This window comes from Ochlerotatus camptorhynchus, unplaced genomic scaffold, assembly GCF_037179485.1.
Source record: "Ochlerotatus camptorhynchus isolate MF236.1 unplaced genomic scaffold, CSIRO-AGI_Acam_v1.1 ptg000242l, whole genome shotgun sequence".
In the NCBI taxonomy this organism is placed as follows: domain Eukaryota; kingdom Metazoa; phylum Arthropoda; class Insecta; order Diptera; family Culicidae; genus Ochlerotatus; species Ochlerotatus camptorhynchus.
This window is the reverse complement of record NW_027040732.1, coordinates 1,380,243-1,397,199: the sequence shown is the minus strand read 5'-3', so window position 1 is coordinate 1,397,199 and position 16,957 is coordinate 1,380,243. Positions and strand designations below refer to the sequence as shown.

General features: G+C 43.4%; 1 protein-coding gene across 1 annotated transcript; it reads left to right on the top strand.

Moving 5' to 3' along the window:
- The first annotated feature begins 7,644 nt into the window (after positions 1 to 7,644).
- On the top strand, positions 7,645 to 9,610 carry stv (starvin). Its single transcript, XM_065225971.1, has 2 exons — positions 7,645 to 8,070; positions 8,293 to 9,610. Exon 2 carries the CDS (start codon positions 8,305 to 8,307, stop codon positions 9,289 to 9,291), a length of 987 nt encoding a protein of 328 aa, XP_065082043.1. The 5' UTR covers positions 7,645 to 8,070; positions 8,293 to 8,304; the 3' UTR covers positions 9,292 to 9,610.
- Positions 9,611 to 16,957: the final 7,347 nt, after the last annotated feature.

The window sequence follows — 16,957 nt, the reverse complement described above, 5'->3', positions numbered from 1 at the left end:
AGTGTGTTCATCATATGGAAGTGTTCCATATTTGTGGAAAAATGTATGTTGTTGACTGTATGTATTATGAAATAAAAGCTGAACACAATGAAACTGTTTATTCTCAGGACTACTAAAAATTTAACAGACCAATCATACTTTTCCGAACCACCGAAAATATAAATAACATTAATTTTAAAATTACAATATGGTTTTTTAAACGATAAAATGAAAAATGGAAAATGGAGCATTTTTGTAAGGTTATCCTTCAGGTCATTAACCCATTTAATGAGCATGCCCCCAATATCGCCACATTTTTTTTTAATCTGTGACGTAAAATTATTGGAACTATCCACTAGAAGCTAGTTCAAACCTCTAATGAAGTATCCATTAAATTCGTCACGATCTTAGGGGGGAGGGGGATTTACAAATATGTGACAAGCAATGCATTAGGTATTGGAACAACGTGACGAATGGGAAGGGGGGGGGGTACATTTTCTCTAATTTTTGCGAGTTGTAGTTAATGCATGCTTTCCAACTCAATGGTTCCAACTCTATTGGTTTCTTTAGGTTGGAATACTAGATTTTCTTCAAACTAAACCTGTAGGATCATAATGTCCACATGGAAATGTTCAAAGTAAGCGTCTGTAAGAAAAATAACAGGTGAATTGAATGTTATGATAGTAAATTTTAATAACCGTTCTAAATTTTGTTCTGAACCGATTTTTCGATTTGAACTTGTCCAACTTGGCGACCTTTATGAGCTTCAAGTAGAAGGACATCGTATGGGGAGAAATCCATGGGAATGTTGTTCATTTCTGCAACGCTACGGAAGCTATTAGACTCGGCTATCCGGATGTTACAAGTTCCGATTCAGCTCCCATCAGTTTAAATATCCTAGTTCAAATATCCTAGTGGATTAAAACCTCGATGAAAACCTCCGTAACATGATAGTCATTTCCAGATCTATATTTTGAACGATACATTTAAACGAGCAATAATCGAAATGTTCCAATGGCCATCAGTATAGCTTCCTCTTGAGACTGGATCAACGAGTCACGTACGATACGTTCAGTGGCGTGTAGTTAATTCTATTAACATTGAAAATCACAACTGTTAGACACCGGGAGCTTCTGCGCCGTTACTGAAGGGGACGTGTCTACATCCCTGACTGTTGGTCTAAGCTAATCCACCACCCAGCAACTCCCTTTCGTTATGCGTTTAGCTCTATCCGCTGTTCCATCGTGGTCCTCTTCATTATGGGAGTCAAATCGCCACCCGTTACGAAACGTGTAGATGACTGCACACTTAGAAATACCTAATCTTACACGCGATGGAATCCATCTTTGACATAAAGGATGCGACGTAAACAAACATGTAATGCAAAATTAAGTGTTCCGAGACTGAAAAGCTTGAAAGTACATTTGGTTGAGCTGAATTTCGCCTCTATTTGGACTCAATTTTATGTCAAAACCGACGCTCGTATATGTCAGTCTCAGAGCACTTAATTTTGCATCAATTTTTCTAAGTGTGTGGCTATCGACTACAAATTGACCATTAACTTTCTGATCAAACTGAACACTTTTTCTTTTCCTATCGTCTTAAAATTATACGCAACAAAAAACTGTTACCGTTCGGTTAAGATTTGAATCCAAACGTCAGATAATCAAACAAATGAAATTTGTCTATAGAATATAGCAACCGAGCAAACAAACCATCGTTAGATATTTCTTAAGTATTTCTTAAGTATTTATAAATATTCCCAGGTATCTATAGGTATATCGATAGAAATACAAAGTTTAGAGTGGGATGCCCCTAGGTTTTTACAATTGATTTGTGACAAGCGTGCTACTAGGGTAGGTTAGGATTAGACTAAAATAATTCAATAAATTCAATTCTTAGAGCAATACAGTTTGTAGCACTGCTGCTATCTCTCCTGTTAGTGTTGAATTCAATCTTCTGTAATTTTTTTAATTGGACCGCTAAAATGCCTTAAATGGTCGTTTTTTTTATTTATTCAGTTTTTGATATTTATTCACCATTAAATACATCCAGTTTAACTTCACAATTGCTTGTTTCAATAAACTTTAATTAATTGCTAAAGGCAATACATCTGGCAACGCTTTTTCAATGATACATTTACGATTGCTGGCAAAGCGCTAAAGTTGAAGTGGATTTCTTACGCTGGCGAAGCTGGCCAAATCTGGTCTAGAATCAGCAGCTACATAATATGCCACAATCAGCAGTCAAGGACCAATTCTATTGACCACGAAGGAAGCTTAAATCTCAGGTTGTACCTCAGGTAACCAAAAAGGAGCATTCTCTTTTTGGAACGGGTCACTCCCGTCACTCCTGTATCGTCCTAGGCCGTGTCAATCCTCACCAATGAGGGATTGGCATCCAATCCACACACGAACGACAAGCCCCGTAAAACCGACGTGTAGTCAAACCACCACAGTAGCATTTCGTTTGTCCGCAATTCGATTTCTAAACGCACGATTCGATCTGTCAAATGGGCAAACAGATGCTCCAAACGAAATATGCTGTCAGACGATATTTCTTTGATCAGAAAATCGAGACTACTTTGATCATTTTTGAGTAATTATGAGTAACTCAAATTTACTCGCTGCAAATATATTTACTCTGAGTGCAGCTGTCTTGCCCCCAGGCTTTACATATAGTTTATAGTGTAATCTAACATCATGCATCCCCGTAAAAATCCAATAAAAATACAATGATTTTCATTGTCATTGCAACCATGGTGTTTATTGTCAAAACATTGGACATTTTTGTCGATTACCATAAAATCACAACGAAATTCATGGTTCTTACTTACTTACTTACTTAAGGGTCCTGTGCACCACCAGCGGTGCAAAGAGCCTACGTGAAAGACTTCCATCCTGGGCGGCTGCTCGCTTTTGCCTTGACCTGGGCCCAGGTCAGATTTCTATCGACTTGCTTAATTTCCTTATTGAGGCTCCGCCGCCATGAGCCCCTGGGTCTGCCTCTGCTGCGATGTCCTGCTGGATTCCAATCCAGCGCTTGCTTGCAGATTTCGTTTCCGCCCCGTCGAAGTGTGTGGTCGACCCACCTCCACTTTCGCTTTCGAATTTCTGTTGCTATCGGCTTCTGATGACATCGACGATGGAGCTCGGCATTCGAGATCCAGTTGTGAGGCCACCAGGCACGAATTATATACCGCAGGCATCGGTTGATGAAGACCTGCAGCTTTTGAGTGTTCTCCGTTGATACACACCACGTCTCGCTGGCGTATAACAACACAGATTTCACGTTCGAGTTGAAAATTCGGATTTTGGTGCGTTGACTTATCTGGTTGGATCTCCATACGTTTCGTAAACTCGCAAAGGCAGCCCTAGCCTTCTTGATTCGTGCACCTATGTCGCTCTTGGTCCCGCCGTCCGACGCTATTTGGCTGCCAAGATATTGGAAACTTTCGACCTTCTCCACTGCTTGCCCCGCTACCGTAAAGTTGGAAGGGTTGCCCGTGTTGATATCCAACGATTTGGTCTTGTTGACGTTGATGGTGAGACCCGCCGCAGAGGAGCGTTCGGCTAGGTCATTGAGCTTACTCTGCATATCAGAGCGCCGTTGTGCTAGTAGAGCAACATCATCAGCCAAATCGAAGTCGTTGAGATGCTCCATGGTGATAGGCTGCCAAAGCAGCCCACGGTTCGGTACACGGTCAATTGCACCTACCATGATCTCGTCGATTACGATGAGAAACAGTAGCGGTGATAGTATACATCCTTGTCTCACACCAGCGACTACCCGGATAGGGTCGGACAAGGCTCCGTTATGCAGAACTCTGCACGTGAAAGCCTCATACTGCGCTTCGATGAGATTGACGATTTTATCCGGGACTCCCTTGCGTCTCAGGGCGCCCCACAGATTCTCGTGATTGAGACGGTCGAAAGCTTTTTCGTAGTCAATGAATACCAAATAAAGGGACTCTTGGAATTCATTGACCTGCTCCAGGATGATGCGGAGCGTGACAATATGGTCCACACAAGATCTTCCGGCACGGAATCCTGCCTGCTGCCGTCGGAGAGTCGCGTCGATCTTCTCCTGTATCCGATTCAGGATAACTTTGCACAGAACTTTGAGAACAATACACAGTAACATGATGCCTCGCCAATTGTCGCACACAGTCAGATCCCCCTTCTTTGGGACCTTCACTAAGATGCCCTGCATCCAGTCGGCCGGAAAAGTCGCGGTGCCCCAGATATTACAGAATAGTTGATGCAACATTTGTGCGGATAGCATGGGGTCAGCTTTGAGCATCTCTGCTGATATGCGATCGACCCCTGGAGCCTTATTGGATTTCATGCTTCGGATAGCTGCTTCAATCTCCTGCAGTGATGGGGCCTCGGAATTGACGCGAATGATGCGCCGCACCCTAGGCGGATCATGCCGAAATGTTGATGGCTGGTTGGCCGTCGAAACTTGAAGAAGTTGTTCGAAGTGCTCAAACCAGCGTTTCAGCTGGTCAGTGGGGTCGGTAAGCAATTGTCCAGTCGTGTCCTTCACTGGCATCCTCGGGTTCATCCTTGCTCCACTCAGACGTCGTGAGATATCGTAGAGGAGGCGTATATCGCCAGTGCTTGCGGCTTTCTGTCCTTCGTCGGCCAGGGAGTTCACCCACGCTCGCTTGTCCCGTCTGCAAGAGCGCTTGACTTCCTTCTCTAGAGCCGAGTACCGTTGACGGGCTTCGTTCTTGGCTCCTCTGGTTCTCGCCCGCTCTATCGCGGCTTTTGCTTCTCTACGCTCCTCAATCTTCCGCCAGGTTTCATCTGTGATCCACTCTTTCCTCTGGGTGCGTAGCTCACCCAAGTTGTTCTCGCTTGTTTCTATAAGGGCATTATTGATGGCCGTCCATTGTTCTTCTACGCTGCCACCTTCTGGAACGTCCGCAGCTCGAGTCTCAAGTTCATGAACAAAAGACCTTTTTACAGCTGGATCTTCAAGTTGGCGTGTGTTGAACCGCCGCCCGAGTCTCTCTTCCCGTCGCTGAATCCGCGCCATGCGTAGGCGGATTTCACCGATTAGAAGGTGATGGTCAGACGCGATGTCGGCGCTGCGTTTATTCCGGACATCAAGAAGGCTCCGTCTCCATTTTCGGCTGATGCAGATGTGGTCGATCTGATTCTCGGTATGTCCATCACGGGAAACCCACGTGACTTTGTGCACTGGCCGATGGGGGAAGAGCGAGCCCCCGATCACCATGTCGTTATTGCCACAAAATTCTGCAAACAGCGTCCGATGACACGCTCATAGTCCGTGTTGTCGGAGCCGATCTTCGCATTGAAGTCACCAGTGTAGATCTTGATGTCACTCTTTGGAACCTTATCCACGACGGCATTCAGTTGACTGTAAAAATTCTCCTTGTCCTGTAGCTCGGCAGCATCGGTTGGCGCATAACATTGGATTATGGTAAGGTTACGAACCCGTGTTCTAAATCTGGCAACGATTATCCTCTCATTAACAGGCTCCCACTTGATGAGCGCAGCACTTGCCTGGACGCTAAGTAGGAGACCAACTCAACGATGGCGGGGAGCGTTTTCACCTCGAATACCAGAGTATAGTCAACAACCAATACGGAACTAACGATTTTAAATTGGCTCACCACTTTAGTAGCCTATTGGTCCCAAGCAAACGATTAACGTACCCTATTCTAGTTGAAATTCTATTACTACACTATGTTTGTTTTGATTCGCTATGGAAGTTTGACAGATAACATCAGGGGTGTGTGGATTCATGCAGAACATGCAGGGGTGAGTGAAATAGCTTGGGACTGCTTGGGGCCGTTGTTCTGATACTGAGTGAGCCAAAAATAATAATGATTTTCTTCGGGACCCAGTGGTCATAGAGTTACCTCTATGGTAATACCAGGGGGTGGAAACTAACGATTTTAAATTGATTCACTGCTTGAGTAGCCTATTGGTCCCAAGTACTTCTATGGTGTACCCCATTCTAGTTGAAATTCTATTACTACACTTTGTTTGTTTTGATTCGCTATGAAAGTTTGACAGATAACATCAGGGGTGTGTGGATTCATGCAGAACATGCAGGGGTGAGTGAAATAGCTTGGGACTGCTTGGGACCGTTGTTCTGGTACTGAGTGAGCCAAAAATAATAATGATTTTCTTCGGGACTCAGTGGTCTTAGAGTTACCTCTATGGTAATACCATAGAGGTAACTCTAAGACCACTGGGTCCCGAAGAAAATCATTATTATTTTTGGCTCACTCAGTACCAGAACAACGGTCCCAAGCAGTCCCAAGCTATTTCACTCACTCCTGCATGTTCTGCATGAATCCACACACCCCTGATGTTATCTGTCAAACTTTCATAGCGAATCAAAACAAACATAGTGTAGTAATAGAATTTCAACTAGAATAGGGTACGTTAATCGTTTGCTTGGGACCAATAGGCTACTAAAGTGGTGAGCCAATTTAAAATCGTTAGTTTCGTATTGATTGTTGGTAATACGTTCTACTGTTCACTTATCGGATTTCAAGTAAATTAACTAAATAATTACGTAAAATATCTGAGAATTTAGATTCGTAATGAATAATAACAGGTGAGTGCAGATCAGGGCGCAACCTTAGTCGCGATCCTCAGATTGTTGTAGAATAAGCGATAGCTCTGGATGCACATAATGTCCAAGTTTATGCCAGGGGATGGATATGGCTGTCATATCGCTTAAGTTTGCTGCGTACCGAACATCTGCAACGTTGTCAGCGGTACCATGATATGTTTTGTTGTTTTGATGTTGAGTACGTGTATTCAGCAATATGTCAAACCCCTGGTTTATGCCCCATTCCTGGGTGTCGTACAACGTAATATTACACTACCGGTGGAATGATCTCTGTGCAGCTGTTTAGATGTAATATCCAACAACTTTTTTTACTGTGCAGGTCAATCCATCGGTTGTGTAATATCACATGGTACGATGTACATTGATTTTGTGAACAAAATTACATCCATTGATGTAATATTGTATCTGCGTTTTGCTATTACATCATTATTTCATACATCAGCTTGAATTACGTTGATCGATAATACATTTTTTTTTTGCTGTGTATTAGCATAGAGGTAACTCTAAGACCACTGGGTCCCGAAGAAAATCATTATTATTTTTGGCTCACTCAGTACCAGAACAACGGTCCCAAGCAGTCCCAAGCTATTTCACTCACCCCTGCATGTTCTGCATGAATCCACACACCCCTGATGTTATCTGTCAAACTTTCATAGCGAATCAAAACACACATAGTGTAGTAATAGAATTTCAACTAGAATAGGGTATGTTAATCGTTTGCTTGGGACCAATAGGCTACTAAAGTGGTGAGCCAATTTAAAATCGTTAGTTTCGTATTGATTGTTGGTATTAGTGAGATCTTGCGTCGAGAAGTCAATTGAAGAATATCGGAATAACTAGTTCATACTGTTTAATATTGTCTAACTTTCGATGTTTTCCAATTTCAATAGCAAATACACCCCTGCATTCTCGCCCGTGTGATTCGCTCGTCCTGTGTGGCGTCCGCCAATCATCGCCGATGTCACAATCGAACAGCTGTCAAATATCTTTACTCATTCATATTTTTCATCCTCCAGCCAGCAGCCGAACTCGCGAAAAAAGTTAGTGCGTACCAGCAGCAGCTCTTTTGTACAAATAAAGCCCGAAAAAGTGCATAAAACCGATCGAAACCCGCTTCCGGTTGAAACCCTCACCGGAAGAAGCCCCCGCAACGATTGCCGTAGTTCGTACCGGGTCGCAAAAGTGTAAAAATCGTGCATCGAAAATTGTGCAGCAGCCCATCGCAGGAAGGCGAGCTGTTCTAGAACAAACTCGACATCTCCGTCGCGGGGTGATTGCCATTGTGGTCGTGTGCGGGTATTTGTGTGCGTGAGAGAGGAGGAAGCACAATCCGCGAGAAGCAGCTGGTTGGAGACGAAGGAAAACACTTCGAGTGTGAGGAAGCTTCATTGAAGTGCGAAATTGACCGAAGGCGGTGTGCGGAAGAAGCAAAGCTCAGAAATTAAAGGAACAGTTCTGACAGAATAGACCAAGGTGGGTTTTTGGTCATCTTTTTCATTGATTTGCTTTCGTAATCGCTCCAGGAGCTGATGGCTGTGATGGGAATTTGTTGTGTAGTTTGAGAAGTATTCTTCATAGAAAGAGGGTGACTAATCGTCTAAATTAGGAAATTGGTTGTGGATTTGTGTAGGAGAAACAGAGGCAGGAAGTTATTGATAATGGAGTGTGACGTAAACGTCTGGTTTTCTATTGCAGATCACCGGCGCGATGTCTCAACAGCAACCATCTCAGCCCACGGTGCGGCACATTCCGATCTTTGTCGAGGGACGATCGGAGCCGTTGGTGAATAAGGTGCCGGAAACTCAGCCGAGTAACAATTCCTCGTCCAGTTCGATTCCGGAGATGCCTCGGATGGACATGCCACGCATGGATATGCCTTCGCATAATACCAACGACTTCTTCAAGCATGGGTCCATCTTTGACAAAGCGCGTGATTTTCCGGTGAGGAGTTTCGGCAATTCGTCCATTTTCAACAAGACCAGTCCGGCTCGGGAAGCGTCACCGGCCAGGCAAGTTCCTGTATTTACAGATGCTTCGTCAACAGTGCCTCCGTCGCAGCAGCAGCCGCATTCGGCTTCACAACACCAGCAGTCACAGCCTCGTGGTTCATCTCAACCACGGCAAACTCCGTCTCCTCCGACCGCTGCCCAGCAGCAACAGCAATACCAACAGGAGCAAGCCCAGCGGTATCAGCAGTACCAGCAAGAACAACAGCAAGCGGATAAACAGCAGCAGACAGCCCATGATCAGCCGGATTCACAGTCTAAACCGATGCCACCTCCGGCGAATGATCCGATCGGCAAAATTCAAAACATCCAGCGAGACGTTCTGCAGATCTTCGACCAGGTGGAAAAGTTCCAGGGCAGCAAGGAAGGCAAAAAGGACAAATCCTACATTTTCTTAGACGAGATGCTGACTCAGAATCTGCTAAAGCTGGACTCGATCGATGCCGAAGATCAACCGCAAATCAAATCCGCCCGCAGGGAAGCTATCAAGAGCATAAACCACTGCATCGCCGTCCTGGAGGCCAAAGCGGAAGCTGCCGGTTCCGCAGCGACTGACGCCAGTGAGTCTACCAATAGCGGTGAACAGCAGCAAGTGCCTAATGGAACGACTGCTAGAACCGGTTCCGGTGCTTCTCTATCGCATTCTTCGTCCAATTCTTCTAGTCAACAGCACCAGCAGTCGAAATAGACACTGTAAGATTTTTCCTTCTATACCAAGATCCTTTCATAACCACACACTCGTTCTTCAAATTTCAACCAAGTTAGCGTACACACAGATATTAGAAATTAGTATGATGATTGCTACACTCTGCTGCTATTACCTACTATAGCCCTATATATTCTTACGGTTCTTATAGTGACGTGTTACTTGGATGCGAGCAACAATTGCTAGTAGAGAGACTTTTGTACCACGAAATTTTGTATCCATCGAGGATTTTTAGAAAACAAACACATTGTAGATAACGAGCAAATCGCAAACTAACCAAAATTTAATAGTATTTTTTTTTGATTTTCGTTTGCTTCGTTTGTTTTAGTTCATTAAATTTGTAACGCGAGCAGCTTTTTGTCTTCGCAGTCAGTTTTTGAATCATTGTAGAATTACTTTAATTTGCCGTCCATCTTGAAAAGTTTCTTCGCTTCCGAACAAATTTGACATGAAATCATTTCGTCAAACAGGTACCCATTTCTCTACTTATTCCCTATACCATTGCGCCCAATTCATCCCCATTCACTGTTGATCACGTTTAGGCACTCTCTCTGAAAAACTCTCCTGCTAATGACGGTACTGTTCGGGTAGCGATCTCTAGTTTAATTTTACCCAGTGATGCCATCGAATCTTGTTGCGAGCGCCATCTTGACGGATGTTTTCATCATCTTCCGTCAATGCCCCCACCCCGGCAATCCTCACACGAATTAAAAACGATTGTTTTTTTTTACCTACAATCAGTTTTCCAAAAAGTAACTAGAGTTTTATTTATTGTTTATTTTTTGCTTTATGTTTTATGTTTTTTTTTCTGTAGAAATGTAAACTAATTTAATTGCTGAATAATTTCACAAAGAAACAACAGAAATACTGAAACGAAGCGTAAGTTTAAAGTGAGAGTTGATGATTTAAGGTAAGGAAAAAAAAAACTATGGTATCTTATATATATATAAAGATTAAACTTATTTAGAGCCGAGAGTAAATTAATACAATAAATATAATCAAATTAATTGACTTGAAAAGAAGGAGCGAAGCAAAATAATAAAAACTCACACACACACATTTCAGTTTTAGTGGACATTGGATGGTGTTTGTTGCGGTTTTAGAATTCTTCGAAAATCCTTGTTGGCATGTCAGTGTGATCGTCTGAATTCACCTACGGGCCCGACGTGGTCTCTGGATTTCAACAATGATATCATTCTAGTGCAATTTTATTCATTATGAGTTTTGATCCAGATTGAATGAGAAAAAAAAATGCATGTGCATGTTGAGGATTAAGGGCCGTTTCTTCAACTACAGCATCATCAACGTGCACTGCCCACACGAAGGGAGACCCGACGACGAGAAAGAAGCGTTCTATGCGCAGCTGGAGCAGGTGTAGGACGGCTGTTCGCAACGGGACGTCAAAATCTCTATCGGCGACATAAACGCTCAGGTAGGACGGGAGGCAATCCCCCTATTCTGCGAGTCACGTGACTCTCTCTCACCGGTGAGGTGACAATAGTCACCTCGTGTGAGGTGACTCTCCATTTGATTTACATGGAGAGTCACCTCACACGAGGTGACAATTGTCACCTCACCGGTGACAGAGAGTCACGTGACTCGCAGAATAAGGGGGAATGTATAGACCGGCAATCGGGCCAAACAGCCTGCATGCCGTATCGAACGACAACGGCCAACGATGCGTGAACTTTGCAGTCTCTCGAGGAATGGTAGTTCGAAGTACCTTTTTCCCCCGCAAGGATATCCACAAAGCCACCTGGAGATCACCTGACCAACACACAGAAAACCAAATCGATCACGTTCTAATCGACGGGAAATTCTTCTCCGACATTATCAACGTCCGCACGTACCGAACATAGATTCGGACCACTACCTAGTTGCAGTATGCATGCGCTCAAAACTCTCGACGATGCATAACACCCGTCGAAGTCGAACGCCGCGACCCAACATTGAGCAACTACGGGACGCCGGAGTTGCCCAGGACTACGCGCAGCAGCTGGAACTTGCACTACCCACGGAAGAGCAGCTTGGTGCAGCTTCTCTTGAAGATAGCTAAAGGGATATCCGTTCCACCATAGGTAGTACTGCTGCAGCGGCACTAGGTACTGCAATCCCGGATCGAAGAAATGACTGGGTTGACGGCGAATGCAAACTGTTAGTAGAGGAGAAGGATGCAGCACGGGCGAGAATGCTGCAACACCGCACGAGATTGAATGTGGAGCGATACAGACAAGCGCGGAACAGACAAAACTCGGTTTTCCGAAGGAAGAAGCGTCAGCAGGAAGACCGAGATCGCAAGGCGATGGAAAATCTGTACCGCGTAAATGACACACGGAAGTTCGTGCAAAGGCTACGTGCCGCAAGCCGATATGTGCAAGGACTTGGACGGTAACCTTCTCACGAACGAGTGTGAGGTGAAGCAGCAGAAAACGAAGGTGGCACGGCAACATACCTTGGAGCACGCGCAGAAGACTACAGGCTACCGGCCTCTGATCTTCAAGAAGTTGAGGAGGAGATCGGTCGGCTGAAGAACAACAAAGCAGCTGGTGTAGATCAACTACTAAGTAAGCTATTAAAATACGGTGGTGAAGCACTGGCTAGAGCGCTGCACTGGGTAATTGCCAAGATTTGGGAGGAGGAGATATTACCGGAGGAGTGGATGGAAGCTGTCGTATGCCCAATCTACAGAAAGGGCGACAAGTTGGATTGCTGCAACTACCGCGCGATCACACTGCTGAGCGCCGCCTACAAGGTACTCTCCCAAAATCTATGCCACCGCCTGTCACCATTTGCAAGAGAGTTCGTGGGGCAATACCAGGCGGGATTCATGGGTGCCCGCGCTACCACGGACCAAATTTTCGCGATTCGGCAGGTTCTGCAGAAATGCCGCGAATACAACGTGCCCACACATCATTTGTTCATCGATTTCAAATCCGCATACGACACAATCGATCGATATCAGCTATGGCAGATTATGCACGAGTACGGATTTCCGGATAAACTGACGCGATTGGTCAAGGCGATGATGCATAGAGTGATGTGCGTTGTTCGAGCATCGGGGACACTCGACTTCCTTTGAATCTCGAAGGGGGTTACGGCAAGGTGATGGACTTTCGTGTCTGCTATTCAACATCGCGTTAGAAGGTGTGATCAGAAGAGCTGAGATAGACACGAGTTGCACGATATTCAGGAAGTCCATCCAGCTTCTTGGCTTCGCCGATGACATTGACATCATGGCACGGAACTTTGAGACGATGGCGGCAACGTACATCAGACTGAAGGCTGAAGCTAGACGGATTGGACTTGCCATCAACGCATCAAAGACAAAATACATGAAAGGAAGAGTTTCTAGGGAAGTTAGCCTCCCACCCCGAGTTCAGATTGACGGTGACGAAATCGAGGTGGTCGATGAGTTCGTGTATTTGGGCTCACTGGTGACCGTCGAAAATGATACCAGCAGAGAAATTCAAATACGCATTATGGCAGAGAATCATGCCTAGAATCATGTGAAGGAGGCGAATGAACCACGAGTTGCACCAGCTACTGGGAGAACCATCCATCGTCCACATTACAAAAATTGGGCGACTACGGTGAGCTGGGCACGTCGTAAGAATGCCGCACGATGACCCAGTGGAAATGGTTCTAGAAAGCGACCCAACAGGAACAAGAAGAAGAGGCGCGCAGCGGGCAAGGTGGATCGACCAAGTAGAAGGCGACTTGTGGACCCTTTGCAGACTACGAGGCTGGCGAAGCGTGGCCATGGATCGAGTAGAGTGGAGACGACTTCTTCGGAAGGACAACAAGGCCTTAGTCTGATTGGTAAGGTAAGTATGAATGAAAAAAGAACAAAGTGCAGCTTGAAATATGGGTCACCTCACTAGTGACAGAGGCGCACTTATTTGGAAACCTATAGATTTGGAATTTTCTCAATAAGTTCCTTAGAAGAATCACCCCAAAATGTCTTCAGTCTCAGTGTTACTTTCAGGTTTCTCCTCAATAATGTTATGATTCTCTCCGGAATTGCCTAGAAATTTTCTCCATGACAAAGAACAGTTCAGAAAACTCTTGGAATGGACTCTACAATTTTTATTGTAGTCTCAATGATTTTCTCAAAAAAAGCATTAACTCAAAATTTCCTAGTAATTCTTCTCGAATTTACCTCATCCAATGGAGAATTATGGAGATTGCTTTAGAACTAACCTGCATTTTTTTTTGTGAATTTATTTGTTTGTACAGGCTTAATCGAATAAACTTTACAGAGTCAAATTATCTTTTGCGTTATAATCCTGAGAATTCGATTCCCTTGGAATTCTCTTCAGAATCTCCAGGAGATAAAAGCTGCTCAGAAATTTTCATGAGAATTTCCTCTCAGTATCCTTAAGACTCTTACTCCAGGAATTTCATTGAAACTCTCTTCAACATAAGCCTAAAATTGTGAGGCTTTTTTTTCTATGCTCAGAATTCTATACGTTTGAAATTACTATCGGCATTCCCTTGAAGCTCTCCTTAAAAGAATACACGGCCAACCAGACCAACTCAGCGACAGAATTCGATTGACTCAGAGCATTTTATTTCCATATGAAAATTACTCATATTTGGATTTGTAGTTACCAGTTACAGAGCTATATGGGCAGTGTCAGCAACCGGTGGAAACTAACGATTTTAAATTGGCACAATACTTGACTAGCCTATTGGTCCCAAGTACATCGATTAACGTACCCCATTCTATTCGAAATTCTAGTACTACACTATGTTTCTTTTGATTCGCTATAAAAGATGGCAGATAAAATGAGGGTACTGGTACTATCTTCGGTCCCAAGCTAATCGATGCACCCCTCGAAACATAGGAAAATCCAATAACCCCTCATTTTATCTGTCAAACTTTCATAGCGAATCAAAACAAACATATTGTAGTACTAGAATTTTGACTAGAATGGGATACGCTCAACCGGTGGACACTAACGATTTAAAATTGGCTCACCACTTGACTAGCCTATTGGTCCCAACCAAATCGATTAACGTACCCCATTCAAATATTCGTAACATAATTTCAGAACCCGTATCAATAAAAAGAAAAAGGTGAACACAAAACAACAAACTGCCAGTGTGGTTCAATCCACAACTAAAACATTTGAAGAACAAAAAGCAGCAAACACACAAATTATACAAAAAAAGAAAACACTAGAACAAATTTACAACACTATCATAACATATGCAACCAACTCAACACAGCCATTAACACTGCACATGAAGAATATAATCGGTAAGTCGAAAGTGAAGTCAAATCATGTCCTAAGAACTATTTCAATTATGTAAAAACGAAATTGAAAAGTAATAATTTTCTGTTACGAATACATTTTGATGGAAATGTAGGTGAAAATCCTTCTGAAATCTGCATTCTCTTTGCAAATTTCTTTCAGGAAGTATACACCACATTTTCTGAAAAAGACCGCGCCCGCGACTTCTTTGCATTCATTCCCGAAGTCTCTAACAACATATCTGTCAATTAAATATGTCAACATGAAGTCCTCAATGCACTATAAAATTTGGACGCATCTAAAGGACCAAGACCTGATGGAATTGCACCTGTATTCTTGAAGAATCTTTCAGAACAACTCACCCTTCCTTTAGAACGCCTTTTCAATAGGCGAATCCAATAAAAACTAAGTGATTGTTTCAGCCTCTGGCGGTGAATAGGGGAACCCTCAATAGAGTGATGAGGGTGGAAATTTTCACCGCGAAGCATCCCTAATAAAATTGTTATGGTTATTTTGCTTAACGACGTGTACCGGGTATCATCCAAACCATTTGCGGAATAGTTCTATTATTTGGGTTATCGTTAGTTTATGGTTATTTTTTATTAGGGATAGGAAGAGGAACATATTTTCACCTGTTCTGACTTATTTATCCACCGCAGGTGTTTGAAATCATCATCCACGTGGAATATTTTGTTTTCTGTATAGGGTTTGCAGTGATCCGGCTGGTGCTTCCATATACAGGGTGTCCATCCAACCGACAAATCCGGGAAAAAAACTGGGAATTCGGATTTACCGGGAAAAATGCGGGAAATATCATATATACTCATCTTAAGTAAATTTTTTGATTTTATATTAGTTTTGTAGGCCACTTGAAGAATCCTTTACACCTTTAAATTTATAATGTTACTTGGAATCAATCAACTAAAGGGTGATACGGTCAAAATTTGGTCAATATCAACTTGACGTATTTCTTTCAATTTTGCATTTAAAAAACCTGAACACCCCTCATTTTGAAGGTGTGTGTGTGTAGAATGTTGCTCCTATTTTGATTTTGGAATTCACTCTTCAGTTATCAAAATGCCGTCCAAGCAAGAAGAGCAGCGTATCAAAATTTTGCTCGCGCATCGCGAAAATCCGAGCTACTCGCACGCAAAGTTGGCAAAATCGCTAAAAGTTGCCAAATCAACCGTTACAAATGTAATTAAAGTGTTTGGGGAACGTTTGTCGACAGCCAGGAAGTCTGGATCGGGGGGAAATCGAAAACCGGAAGCCGCTGAGACGACAAAGAGAGTTGCCGGTAGTTTCAAGCGAAACCCTAACCTCTCTCTCCGAGATGCTGCAAATAAGCTGGGTGTATCGTCTACAACCGTGCATCGAGCCAAAAAACGAGCCGGACTATCGACTTACAAGAAGGTAGTGACTCCAAATCGCGATGATAAACAAAATACGACGGCCAAAGCGTGATCCCGGAGGCTGTACACGACGATGCTGACGAAGTTTGACCAACCGGTGAGCACTCGTGTTTATTTCAGTTACCGTGTGGACATAATTTGTGATGAGCCCCGGTCCCTTTCAAATTGTATCATTATTTATATACGATCCATATATTTGAAATGACGTTTCACATTCATCTAGTGATGGCCGATTTTCATTCGAATTATCGATTAATCGATTAACGAACCGAAAGGTAAAATATTTGCAATCGGTTTAATCATGCCGATATAAGCATTAACTTCTCCAGAGGATCATCACCGATCGTTTCAAACAAGTGCTGCACTCTCATTGGTGGAAAAAGTGCAGCACAACAAACAAAAAAAAATCGATTAGTTGTTAATCGAGTAATTAAAAAATGGGACACCTCTGATTTTGGTGTGTTTATTTTGATAAAAATGAGCGCAAAATTTCATCTCTACCGAAGGGGCAGCAAAACCACAAAATTACCTTGAATACGAGGGGTATTCAATGGATGAAAGGGACCGTGAAAGAGGACACTAAAATAGAAAGTTTTTCTTCCGACAGTTTCATCTTAGTATTCATCTTTGGTTTGACTGCGTGGTAATGGACGACGAAACCTACGTCAAAGCCGACTACAAGCAGCTTCCGGGACGGGAGTTTTATACGGCAAAAGGAAGGGGAAAGGTAGCAGATGTTTTCAAGCACATGAAACTGTCAAAGTTCGCAAAGAAATATCTGGTTTGGCAAGCCATCTGTACCTGTGGCTTGAAAAGCAGCATTTTCATAGCTTCCGGGACTGTCAACCAAGAAATTTACGTGAAAAAGTGTTTGAATAAACGTCTGCTGCCTTTCCTGAAGAAACACGGTTGTTCCGTACTGTTTTGGCATCTTGCCATTACGGTAAAAAGGCCATGGAGTGGTACGCCGCCAACAAC

What these genes read in the sequence shown, in the direction of transcription:
- stv (XM_065225971.1), top strand. Translation starts at nt 8,305, where the DNA reads ATGTCTCAACAGCAACCATCTCAGCCCACGGTGCGGCACATTCCGATC.